At 45.8% G+C, this 13482-nt stretch overlaps 1 protein-coding gene across 7 annotated transcripts in view; it reads right to left on the bottom strand.

Annotated features, from left to right (window-relative positions):
• Positions 1-1241: 1241 nt before the first annotated feature.
• The window catches only part of GLCE (glucuronic acid epimerase), a 55610-nt gene continuing 43369 nt past the window's right edge, over positions 1242-13482 (bottom strand). For 5 of the 7 annotated variants that reach the window (XM_055816531.1, XM_055816562.1, XM_055816547.1 and 2 more), the window contains 3 exons: positions 11803-12365; positions 7825-8070; positions 1242-5158 (listed from right to left, as the gene is read on the bottom strand). In XM_055816531.1, the coding sequence (XP_055672506.1) occupies positions 4134-5158; positions 7825-8070; positions 11803-12365 (1834 nt within the window). In that variant the 3' untranslated portion in view covers positions 1242-4133. Of the gene's footprint in view, positions 5159-7824; positions 8071-11802; positions 12366-13482 lie in introns of those variants that run through there. The other 2 variants (XM_055816540.1, XM_027789486.2) reach the window with 2 other exon arrangements.

Here is a 13482-nt window from a genome sequence, read left to right as displayed (position 1 = left end):
GGTGCTCTGCCTCCTTAGGGACATCACCAGCAAGCAGGAACATCTACCGCTCTTCTCCGAGATGGGAAACGCCGGAGCAGCGGTGAGAGCAGGCGCAGAACCCCTCTGCTCCCCACTCCCACCCTCCCCTCGTTAGTGGTTATTACCGTGGCACAAGGCGCTCCATCCTCTTAATCTTCAGTTCAACTCAACGAGAACTACTCGGCAAGCTGCTAAGAGAGAGAAATTCAACAAGATGAGCTCTTAAAATATTTACTGTCCTAAAGATTCAAGCTGGTGAGTGCCAGGATGTCTTTCAACATTTGCACTTCACCATTGCAGAACTCCACCTTGTTTAATAGGCTGAAACGCCGAGCGCTTGGCATTTAAATAGCTCCTGCCGTTTTTGGAAGAGATTAGTAGAGTATAGAAGCAGCTATTTAACATTCAAGAAGTGCAACGCATACATGGGAGTTATCAGTCACTCCAGGCAGATGGTAAATGTATCTCCTTTCACCACAAACTGAGCAGCAAACATTCAAATTCATCACCAAGACAACATATTTAAATCTACTTCTATTTTCAATTCGTATGTTTTTAACAAACTGCTAAGTAATGAAAATCAATATTTTCACTCAAGCAGTTGGGAGACAGTCCTGAAGCTCTGCCCGGCTGCAGATTTGCTCTGTGCGTTTCAGTCATGCGAAATTATCCACGACCAAGTCAAACGTGGCATCCTGGGTGCAGGTCACGTTTACAGCCAAGGAGGCACCGACTTTCCATCGTCAAGCTCCGATCTAATGGCACTTCTGCATCAAGGTGGGAAGCATCACTTCAGGCATGGAATGGCTTCGAAAGATGATCTCAATCCCAGAGAATTTTTTGGGGGGAATTTTGATAGGACTTGCAAATTTTTTGCTGAAAACAGGAATTAAGAGAGCGGTGCACTTCTTACACATTACAGGCGACCTCAGCCAAACACTTGTCATCTTGCTTAGGCTATTTTTTAGTGACCAAGCCCTTAAAATTGTTATTTAACAAAAATAATGGAATATCAAAAAAATGAGATGCATTTAGCAGAAATAACTCACACCAGCAACATACTGCGTGAACTTTACTTGAGCAGGCAGAGAATATAGATCTGTGGTCCTTACCTCAAATCGGAAAACTCTTCACTGTTGAAAAAAAAAAAAGAATGTTTCATCCACAACCACACGTAGAGCAGAAGGTACCGACTGAAATAACAAAGACACAATGCCCCATGTTTATCTTAAGATAAAAAAATTTATTTTACAGTCTTATAAAGCAGCTTTACATTAAGCACAAACGTTGATCCATTTACTTTGTATATAAACATAGTAGAACCTTTCCTGCTGCAAAAAGTCATGTCTTGCTGTATATAAAACTAACATGTGCACATTGTGCTTAAACTGCAAAGTCTGTACAGCTTTACAAAGGACTACCCTTTATAAGAGCATCCTGTAAACAATTTATTGCATATTTAACACATGGTGTATATCCCACATGTAAAAAAAAAACAAACAACAAACAAACCAAAAAAAACGTAGAAAAAATAAAAGTACAATTACAAGGTGAATGAAACTAGCAGCTTTCAGTGAATGTCTTGCACGATGGCCGAGAAAAAACAGCACTGCCACACTTGTACAGTTGTGCTTGTGTGTCACTGGTTTGCGTATACCCATGCGCACTATGTTTCCGATGAAGTCTATGTACAGTAAGCCCCATGGAAAGATTAAACAGATCTTAATCCCTAAGATCTTTGTCAGCTTGAAGACCGAAAACAAACAAAAAACCCCCAACTTAAGTGAATTTGATGGAGTTATGGGCACCAACATCCAATAATCCTCTTCCATTGCACAACTCAATTAAAAAGAATAACAGGAGAAACCCCACACTAACTCTCTTCGGTTCCACCACCTCGGATGGTGGCTGGTTTAAGTAACGTGTGTGCTAAGGCCAACAAAAATGCAATGGAGATGTCAAGGATAAGGTGGTCTGACAGGACCGACGGTGTTGGCTTGGCCAACCTACGCTTCTGAGCTCACCTATCCAACAGCTGCCGGGCTGGCTCTCACGAAGCATTGGAAGATGAGCGACACTGCAATTTGTTAACTGGCATTAATTAAAAAAAAACCAAAACAAACAAGGAGATTGTGGCCTCTGTAAGGCACCGATACCATCTCTTGAGCAGTACCCAGAGAGTCTCTCTAGATTCTCCAAATCCAAAATGGGCAAAAGATGAAGGAAACATGCAGGAGAAAGATGTTTCTGTGTTTGCAGTAAGGACCAGTTGTTTGTAAAGGAAGCACATTTTTCTGAGTTTTGTGTGTGCGTGCGTGTGTGTGTATACACATGTATGTAAAAAAAAATTCACCTCTGCTACCTTTGGTATTGAACTTTCTCCTGTGACTTCCACTTCTCATATTGACATGTTCATAGCATGCGTTTGCAAAGATCAAGTAATTAAAAAGTTGTTTTCAAATAACTGCGAGAAATAGAAAAAGCATCAAAAAACAGACGAAAAAAAAAATAAATCAAGATGCATATTGTCCTTGTGCCCAGCCTTTTTGTGATTCGAATGAACTTCATCCTCAGTATGAACATCTTAAGCTTAACCCCCACTTACATGTACAACATGTAATAGGATGAGTGGAAAAACCCCAAAGCCAATACGTGTCCTTCCCATGCCGGCGTACGTCAGGAGCTTTCGAGCCTGGGACTCCTGCAGCAAACGCCAGCATGCCTCAGCACAGCTGACAGCCCAGCATTTGCTACGCTACCAAATAAAACACCCCGATCTAATGATGGAATCGGTTGGATTTACATTTCTGGATCACCCCGGATGCCACACGCCAAGCAGGCGGACTGACGGTGGCGGTACAGGACCGATAAACAGGAAAAAGAAGTCGCCTGGTTTCTTCTGCATTACAACAGGACGGTGACAGTGTTGGGGTTTAGACGCGTGTGTTTGGCACCTTTGCTCGCTTGGCAGAGCCACGAAGACAAAGCACACCCAAGAAACCGGTGCTGGAGATGTAACAACCCCTTACACTCTGAGTAAAACAGTAGGCAGAGGTGAAACTTGGTATTAAAGCACAGGCGGAGCTGGAAAGCCCTCTGGGGTAATTTTAATTTTTAAAATACTTGATATGCTCAAGCAGGTTAAAAATGAAAACCACCACAGGAAAACGTTAACTACTTCCAATGGAATTTCCTGCATGCTACTCAAAATGAGCTCCGCATCACCCCGGCATTCAAGACAGGTCTCCCAAAGAATGAAATTGCCAAAGCTTAGAGAAACCTCTGAGGTGTAAATAAAAAATACAGTACAAAACATCGGGCTCCACAACAAGATTCCAGCTACCAGGGAGGAAGCAACACCAGCAAACCTGACAGGAGACGGTAAATTGGGCTTTACAAACAGAGGGTGGCATGGCTGCAGGCTTTGTGCAGTCCGTGAGCCCCACCGAGCTGTGCTTACGTGACGTGACTTTGAAGCCTGCGCGCGGTCCACATTTCTTCTGTCCACACGTCTGTAAAGAAACCGTACAGCTAAAGGATCTCCGTACAGAGAACCGGGCGGGGGCAGGGGGAAGTTAAAGTATTTTTCACCCCAAAGAAAAAGAATTCAAATTAAAAAAAAAACCCAACAAAACACCTTCAAAAAGATACACTGTCCACTACCCAGGCTACAAGTAAATATTTACGGCATTACACCACACGATCTGTTATGCTGTTCCAACATAGACACATATAACTCCATTTTAAAAGAGGCCACAGACTAACTTTTCAGGCAAGTGCTGGACTTTAGAGACCTGTATGGCTTCTGCAAATATTTTCCTACAAAAAGGAAAAAAAACCCACCCAACCAACCCAACCAAAAACCATCCTCAAACTCAGGAGCACAAAGGGGTTTTGCTTCGTGCCAAAAGTTTCGCTGTGGAGCACTAAGGACAGGTGAAGTTCCCGAATCGTACCCATCCGACCCGAATGTTTTCACACTGGAATGCAATGATTTCAGGAGATCAGTTTTAAGGATCACTTCTTTGAAAAGGTCCGTAAAAAACTTAGGATGCAACCTTTGAAACCGTACCTCTGCGAGGCAGCAGGACCGAGGGGTTTGGTTGTCAGCTCTAGTTGTGCTTTGCCCGGCCACCTCGCAGGTAGCTCTTCCACCTCTTGACGAACTCTTTGAAGATGGGGGACTCGTCTATCGTGCTGAGGAGCTGGAGCTGGTTGATGTGGGTGGTGTGATAGTCCCACCGGGCCAGGTTGGGAGCGGTGCCGAGCATGAAGTGCCGAAGGTCGTAGATGGTCCCTGAGCCGGTGTCGTAGAGGGGAAGCATGGCCTTCAGGGACTCCATGCCGCGCTCGTAGAGGACCCGCGCCTCCTTCCCCAGCTTCTCCCCAGCTGTTTCCTTTAAATCATACAGCCCGATTAAGGAGTACATGAAACCGTTGAGCACGAAGGAGCTGGGCGAGGTCGGGTACTCCTCGTACCAGTCGTGCCGGTTCATGAAGACGGCTTTCACCCCGCGCTGCTCCGACAGCAGCTTGTACGGCGCCGTGGCCCGCAGAGCCGAGCTGAGGAACGCGTGGTCCTTCGTCAGCAGGTACGCCCGCACCAGCGTCGAGATGGCCTGTCCTTGCGCCATGGCCGAGTACCAGCCCGGGTCCAAGGACTTAAAGCCTTCCCCCAGCTTCCTCGTCACCATGATGGGCCAGCCGCCCCTCTCGTCCTGGTTCCTCACCAGCCAGTTACTGGCAGCAAAAAAAGCCGCCATGTGAGCAGTGGCGGAGATGGTGACGTTATCGAGGAAGCCTCTTCCCTTCGCTACCAGCCTCACCACTCTCTTGGGCATGATTTTGGTCTGCTTCACGGCTTTTGTGTTGGAGAGGCCAACACCTTTCCGCAGGTCGGTCACCAGGTCTCTGGTGAGGGTGCTCCAGCTAGTCCTGGGACCGATGCCGTAGTAGATGTCTCGGTCCTTAAAAGCGATGAGCTGGGTGTTGGAGATGTAGTGCACGGTGAAGAGCTGGTTCTTCTCTGTCGTCTCAAGAACCACAGAAATGCTACCGTTTGTTACAAATTTGAGATCAAAAGAAATAATAAAATCTCGGGCGTTCCCAAGCTGCAGAGATACCCCCTCAGTATTTTCTGCAAAACAAATCAGAAAAGCCTTGTTCAGTGGTAAAGCGCTTACTTCTCCAAAACATTTAAGCGATGAAATGCAGCTTCCAGAGGTAAACCCTCTTACCAGGCAGGATCCAAAAGCTTTTAGGGCAGCCCATCAATAATTGAATCATTTTTTTCTGCACACTATCATATATTATTTAATTAAGCACAAAAGTAAATCTGCGAGTGAAGGCCGGCTCCCACAGCACCGGGGAGAACTCGTTCGCATCTTACATTAACGCGCCGCAGCACTTCGCTGCGGAGCTGAAGTGCCAGGGGCTCCATCGATCCCTTTATCAGGTGCTTCTGGTACCTGGTCGATGGAGGAGTGCAAGGGTAAGGGAAAGGGCCGCCAGCATGGGGGGCTCACTGCCGCTGGGATACGGGGCAGGCAGAGCCGGACTTTTCCTATGGGATGGGGCACAGCAGCCAAGCTGCAAGGATGTAGGTGCTGCGGGATTTTCCTCTTCTGTAATACAAAATGTAAACCGACAACCCCCTTTTTGTTCCAAACTGAAAATTTCACTTGGCAGAAAAGACACCAAAAACGTGGCATCACTGGAGGAGTCGTACTTCTGAATAAAGCTCTGCTTTCAGGAAAAGGAAAAAAAAGAAAAAAAAAAAAAAAAGAAAAGAAAGGCTGGGAGTGCCGAGAAGCAGATATTTAGGATCCCCCCGGGACTAATATTTAAATCTCCAACTTTTTTCTTTCACAACCTGGCAGTTCCAAAAACCACTGCGCTGTTTATTTTGGGGGGGAGGGAAGAAAAGACTATAGAAAGACTAACATGTTAAAGTATTTATTAACCTCTCCATTGGCAAAACCCACTTTAATTACAAAAAAATTTAAATAAAGCTCCTAGGCAATACCACATAATAAAATCCAGTGTCCTCTCGCAAGCTAGATTTTAAAATGTAAAATCAACTTCTCCCCAAACAACCTATGCTAGAAGATCAAAGGGCTAATTAGTTTGTAAGGCTGTGGGCAAATCCTGTAGCTTTGAAGGCACAGAGGGATGATAAACACTTAAAGACAGTCATCTTAAATTAACGGCTTTCCATAGAATAAAATTCTCCCGTGCGAGGCCATTGTTTCCTTTCTGCTACTTCTCGATGTGTGAAATATCCCATAAACGTTTCTACGTGCAACCATCAGGCTGGGTCAGCTGCTTCTGCACAGCAGGGGCTTCTCCCCATCTCCCAAACGAATCTATGGCATTTTGGAACATCTTGTGTTGAAAGGTGCCATCGTACTGTACCTATTATTTAGACTGAATGTCATGTTTTCCAGTATTTTAAAGTAAAAGCTTCACTCCTTTGAGTTTTGGAGATCAGTATCTGCGCTTTGGGAGAAGAAACCCCGCACTCTGGTACACAAAATTTTGCTCCTGTGAAAAATCTAATTAAAAAACCCCACTTGCAATTCCTGTCAAGGAAGTTCTACAGCTCCTGGTAAACAAATGCTTGTGAGATAACGAAGCAAATTATAATAGAGGGGAAAAAAAAAAAAAAAAGAGTTTTAAGAAGCAAAGGAGAACTAAAGGCTACCCATCGTTTGCGCTGCCTTAAGCGCCTATAAATCCATTACTTAAGGCCATCGAAGACGACTGGATGCATACCATGGCCTTCGAGCCCCGCAGATTACTCTGCCATCAATAAAGGATGAGGAGAGAATACATAACAGATCTTTTAGCCTTTCCTCTCCCCGTATTTATCTACTACAAAGACACAAGACTGTTCAACATTTTTTTCCCTAGAGACCCAAGCCTAAGGTGCCAACTGAAAATTACTTCATTGTCTTTTTAAGTAAGGGACTCATTAATTCTAATGGGTATTGATTGAGGAAAAATACATTACGTCCTTATTAATGACTCTGTCCTAGCACAAAGGAAACTCTTGCATAAAATAATGAATTTCCCTGCTAAGTACAAAACAGAACACGGTAAATTGAAGAGACGGCAACAAAATGCATCTTGCACATCTGCAGGTGAAGGAGAGTGCCCGTATCCCGCCCCAGACCTTCACCGTCCTCCCCCAGCCCCCCGCAAACACTGACGCAGCACGAGGGCAGCTGCTCTCCCTTGCTGCCGCCTTGTTTAAGGCAACTTGGGTTAACCAGAACCAAGAGCTCAAATGTTGCAAAAATAGTTGCATCCCAATGAAGAGAGAGATCCTGGGTCCAACCGGAGAGCAGCACGTGCTACGCTTGCTCCAGGCTGAAAATAGACCTTATCTATCATCTGTCAACATCTGCTTATCACACGTCAGCGCTATTTCCCAGGCTTCACAACTGGTTCCATTTTTGTGGGGTTTTTTTGGTGGTTTTTTTTTTTTTTTTCTTCTATTTTGAGACAAAAGCTGAAAGGCTCAGGAAACGTGACTGTAGCTTCTCGCTGCCCTCCGTGCACACAGCTACCCATTTTTTCATTAAAATAGTGTTGAAAAAGCAGTGATGGAGAGAAAACAGAAGAAAAGAAAAACTCCAGAGACACAGAAACGAGCTGACATTCTCAGGTGAGACCTGAAGGACGGGGAGTCACGCAGGACAAATGAAAACACGCTAATCCCAGCCAGTTAAAAGCTCCCCTGGTACCATCTGTGCAAATTAACAGACGTGGCTTAGCTGCCACGCATTTAGCACAACCCACCTGGAGCGACAAACTGTTTGACGCTTGTGAACTTGGCTTTATCGGATACTGTGGAGAGAGAGCAGCCTTTTGGCACCGTCCAGTCCACGGCCCTGCCGCCTTTGTCCTTCTCTTCAGCCGTTTCGTACACCTCGATGTGAGGTGGTTTCTCTGTCAGGTTTTTGCTGTAGTGACTCAGCCCGTACTGTGCAATCTGGATGGGGTAGAAATAGCCTTGAGGTCCCCACTGCGTGGATAACGGCACACCTATGAGAGGGGAAGAAAAGTAGTATTTTATCAGTCTGTTTAAAAAAGCCCCACACCACCAGTGTTTGCAGCTCTGCGTGCTCCTCCTCCATATCCCATCACTCCTTTACTTCTAGCAAATGGTATTTCTAGGCTTCACCATTAGCCAGACTCAAGGAAAGTCCAGTTCGAGGAGTGAATTGCTCCCTTTAACGCTGAGATCCATACCTAGTCAAAACTAAGCAGATGTGAGTGGCAGAGAAGTCCTTATTGTGGTCTTCCATACATTCTCATTTAATTGTTTACTGAAGCATCACACTTATTTGAAAATACATTTTAAATGCCCTAACAGATTTTTTTCTCCCCTACCCCAGAGACCACTAAACCTCCAAACGACATTACATCTAACACAGCCCCTTTAACGCCACATAAATCTTTGCAAATTAAGTGTATATGTTATGACTAGATTTTGGTAAGAGTTATTTGATGCTAAAAGAGCAATTTACCCAGCATCCACAAATCTGCTCCAATTACCCTGGCTCCCCTAAGGGCATTACAAGCGCAGTCTGAAATGATGCCTGCAGAAAGCAGCCGGGCTCTCCACACAAGCCCAGCAGAACGTGCCCCAGTTCTTCTATCCAAAGTGGTCCCCTGTCTTCAGAGCTACTGCTGCAGCCCAGCCGTCCCTGGGATTAACCCTTCACACACAACTTGCTGTTCCAAAAGCTGGGAGCCTTGCAGGAGAGAACATTTCTCGCTCTTAAACTTTGGGTTAAGGCAACTTTAGATTTCAAAGTCTTCACAGACCAGAAGTACCCCCTGCAGCAGCACTTCTTTAGATGATTCAAAGCAGGGACATGGAAGAGTACATCATCTGTGGCCTGACGCATTGCATAACACATCGAATGAGCTCAGACAATGTCACAGAGCTGTCCTCCAGATGTAACTTCCACCCTCCGCGCGATCACTAGCAGAGATGCACCCGCAGGAAACCCTGCCGAGCTCCAGGCTCTCCTCTGCCTGCCCTCCACCAGCTCCCGGGAGCTGCAGCCTCGGGGTTTGGGGGAAAAACCCCTCGTGCCATAAACTGCCTCTTGCACCACGGGCTGTGTGGGAAATGAAAACAAACTGTGCGGAGGAGACCGATTTATACCCGTCCCTCCACAAACCAGCAAACACAGGATACTTAGAATACGGATAAAACCAGGGTTCTCCTAAAGTCCTGAATTTTACATGGAACAAACTCCCAACCTCTAAATATGAATACAAATGGGAATAGATCAGTAGGACCCTCTCGCAGGAAACCAAGGATATTTAGGAATGCGCATCTTTGCATGCGCATAAGAAAAGAAAAAAGATGAAAATAAACGAATTGGTGTTCGCACCATTTTCCCCCTTGGCAACGTTATGCTCAGAAACCAATTTCTTCTGAAATCTGGTACAATGAAAAAATTACTTATGCTAAATATAAGAAGATACATTTTCAGACATATTTTGGTGCTTTGTGTTACCAATAAATATTACTGATGGAGATGTGATGGTTTACTGCTGCCAAAAGAGAAAACCATCACAGGAAATATTTAAATACCGCATATTATCTCCTGGAAGCATCTCACTCATTAATGCTAAGCATTTTCAGTTAAGGGTGCATTCATTGCGACTGAAAGACAAAATTAAAAAAAAAAAAAAAAAGAAGAAAAAAAGAAAAGAAATCTGCTATAAGAGCTTTACTTGAAATGTATATAAGATGACAAGATAAAATTCTCCAGGTCATAGGACATAACACAACAACCTTGCAGAAAAAGAGAAGGCGAAAATGTAACACAAGGCTTTTTTCGTCAGGCAGCAACATGAGAATCTCTAGGGCTGGAATGGTGCAAGGCAAGAGCCTAAAACTGTCTGAAAACGTGTTTTAATATTAAACCCCCTTCCCTACAAACTACAACTATTTATCTCCTCTGACCTGTTCGCTGGGTACCAGTAACTCTATTGCCTTTACAAAACCCAGGCTCTGGCACCCCATTTCATAATGACAGCTCTTACGCTACAAAAAAGCAAGCTTCATAGCTAAATAACCACATTGTTGAGTATTAAACTCACTGGTCTCTCGAGGCTTAAGTAGAGAGCAGCCACGCACAGCACCATGTGTCCCCAGCATGCACATCTGGGGAGGCAAGAGGTGCAGAGTCCCTCCTGGTTCTCAATTAGTTCTTACTGAATTTCAGCTTTTTGCTAAAAAAACATCACAAGAACTGCAGAGTCCAGTTGCAAAGGGCATCTCACCTGTCTTCCTCATTTCATACAAAAACTGGGGGGGCTCTAAGGCACCAAGCACACCCCCAATGACAAGAACAGCACCCATGGCTATTATTCATATTCACAAGCCATATTTAATCAGCAATGTGTGCATCAGTTGGAAAGGAAAGCCATCTCCTCAGCCTCTCACAGTGCACGTAAACCCTGAGCAGGGCAATACTCACACGTAGCGGATGTGTAGTTACCAGGAAGCATTTGAATCTTTAGGAAAGCCCTGAGTTTCAAAGCCCTGTTTCCCTTCCTTGGCAGATGTAATGAGGATGAGAGTTAAACATAACAATAAAAATGTGAGAGCATACTTAAAAAAAACCCAAAAAACCCACGGACATACCCTATGCATTTGTTTACGTGAAGCCTTTCCAGACAAATTCACCATAAGACACGCCAGCTTTCTGCAGTGACTGTATCATGGGAAGAGCTTACATCAACACAGCAGAGCATCACCGATCACTGAGGTGCAGGAAAATTCATATATTTTATTCCTTCAGTGAAAGTTGGTCTTTAATTTATGAGGGGTCACAGTGTCACATTTCATAATAGCTTTATAAAGTCATTAATTCTTGAATATGAAACCCGCCACAAATTTTCCACGATCAAATCTTCACCGAGACGCGGGAAGACCTTGCGTACTAATTACTGATTGCACGGTTTAGCAAAAGCGCAAATTGGAAAGGGTTTACCGTATATTAATTTTATACAGGGACATTCTAGTGGCTGGAGAGTTTTTTGACCCTTCAGCCGTTCTCTGAAACCTCCTGACCTTGCTGCGCAGGATGAGGCCAGGCGATGCCCTGCCTGCCCTGGCTGCAGCAGCGCGGTGATGCCCGTTTACCTGGACCTGTGCAAAGGATGAGCTCTGGCAAGAGCTCACCCCACGCTGCTGAGCAAAATCCTCTCCGCCTGCTCAGCAGCAGCCCAGCGGGGAAGGCTTGACTGCTGTGTCTCCAGCACTGCCCCGGCAAGGCAAGGAGATGGGATATTGTTAAACCTGAAGACAAAACCCCAAATATTCAGCTGCCCGTGAGCAGGTTGCTAGCAGGGCCGTTTGACTCGGAGCATGGGGCTGTCTCTGTGCCCACAGGGAAGCAGGAGCCTCCTCAGAAAGGAGGGCCAGGCTTTTTTTTTTTTTTTTTTAAATTTTGTATTTTCAAACAGTTATAGCTCCCTGACAGATACAAGCATCCGTGGCAATGCCAGAACCTAACAGCAGCACCGTAGGAGAAGCATCCTGGCACCTCTGGGGTTTGCTACAACCAGTAAAACCCAAGATGCAGGACAGGAGCTGGGAAAACTTGGCATAAAGTGGAGACTGCAGGTGAGTTCTCATATTGAGACTACCATGACAAAACTAACATCACTTTGCATCTCAAATGATGGCAGCAAATTTTAAGAAGCATTTCAACTATTAAAAAGAAATTTAAAATGCTCGATACAAACCTTCAACGCCACTTATGCACTTCACTCTGTCTCGAACCTCTACGTTGTAGCCCTCAAAGGACATGAAGACCCCGTCGGGGTGGTAAGGTGCTCGCTGTGTGTATACTTTGGAGTAGCTATGAGAGAATTCAAACCTGTCATAACCATCGTACTGAGCAATTTTCCCATAAACCTCAAAGTATTTCTCTACCCAGCTGAATGGCAGGAAGACCTCGTTGCCTTCCCTCCTCCCTTTAATGGTGTGCTCGTCATTGATCAGACAGTCAATCTCCTCGTACTTCAGCCCCGGGACTTTGTTGCTGTTGAAGCCTCCCGCGACGGGGGGAGCCTTCTGCTGCTCCTGGGGCGATGCCTCCTCGCTCTGCTGCCGGGCCGGGTCGCTCTCGGAGGCGGCGGCGGCGGCTCGGCGTTCGGGACCAGCGAGGCTGCGGGGGAACGGGCCAGCTCTGTCGGAGGAGCATCGGTTCCAGAGCAGCACCATCACCAGGGTGAAGAGAGCGCAGATGATGATCAGAGTCTTGTAGTTGACCCGAGCTGCCAAGCAACGCATATTCACACCATACCTGCAACACACAGAGGGGAGAGGTTTTCGAGACGTGGTACTTACAGCTGGAGCTGGTGATTCTGCGAATTCGGAGCACCGGTGCAGCATCGCCACGTCCGTACCATGATGGTGTTCAATAGGAAGGGGGCAGGTGGGGGCACCTGGAAGAGAATTTGGGTTTTTCCAGTCCTCCGTAAGCAAAGAGATCAAATGCACCAAGCCATGGCTCACCTCCCGGCTGCTGCAACAGATTGTTTCACCAAAGGCAAAGGACGCAAAGAAATGGCAGCGATCGCAGGGCAAGCGCTTCTAAATAAAAAGCTCGATGTTAACGAGATGCTCAGCAGCCACCAGGAATCAGCAAACAAACTCTCACCGGCCTCAGCACACAAGGGAAGAGAAATCCTCAGCAGAATATAACTGCCGCCTACCCAGCACCATAAAAGAGGGATTTCCAACAAAACAGCCCTATAATCAAAACCTGGAGCCTAGAAATATTCACAGTTCACACAGCTGAAATCACTGGAGATATCAACATAACAAAGGATGCCTATTTTTGCCTTTTTTTTTTTTTTTTTTGTTTAAAGCTATAAACACTTTCTGAGAAGCAGCTCAACGCTGGATCGATTCTTGATGTTACTGCACCTCAAATGCACTTTTAAAACAATAATGTGTATGAGGAGCAGCAAGCGGGCTTGTAATGGAGGACTTTACAGCCAGAGCCCCAGCGGGGATGGTGCCAGCAGCCCCCAGCCAGGAGCCTCCAGAAGAAGCGAAGGAGGAACTGGGAAAGTACAGGACTGCCCCCAGGGACAGGACCTCCATGGACATGCTTGGGGGCTCACGTGTCCTGGTCCCCCAGGAGAAAGCAGGAACTATGTAAACCCTCTCCTGGGATTTCCTTTTATTTATTCTTTTTTTTCCTGCAAGATAAACCTCCTGCTGCATGCAGCATGCTCCACCACCACCGTTACAGCCCCAGCAAGAAGCAAGGCTGAGCAGTGTGGAAATAAAAGCCAGCAGTTGAAGTGCTTCCAGCACATTTGCTCTGAAGACCCTACTTTTGCTGAGGAATGAAGTCGTTCAAACAAATGACACGCGCATTTTCCAAACGTGCAGGAATATTTAAGATACAC

This window comes from Falco peregrinus, chromosome 1 (genome assembly GCF_023634155.1).
Source record: "Falco peregrinus isolate bFalPer1 chromosome 1, bFalPer1.pri, whole genome shotgun sequence".
NCBI classification, from domain to species: domain Eukaryota; kingdom Metazoa; phylum Chordata; class Aves; order Falconiformes; family Falconidae; genus Falco; species Falco peregrinus.
This window is presented reverse-complemented; position numbering and strand designations above follow the sequence as displayed.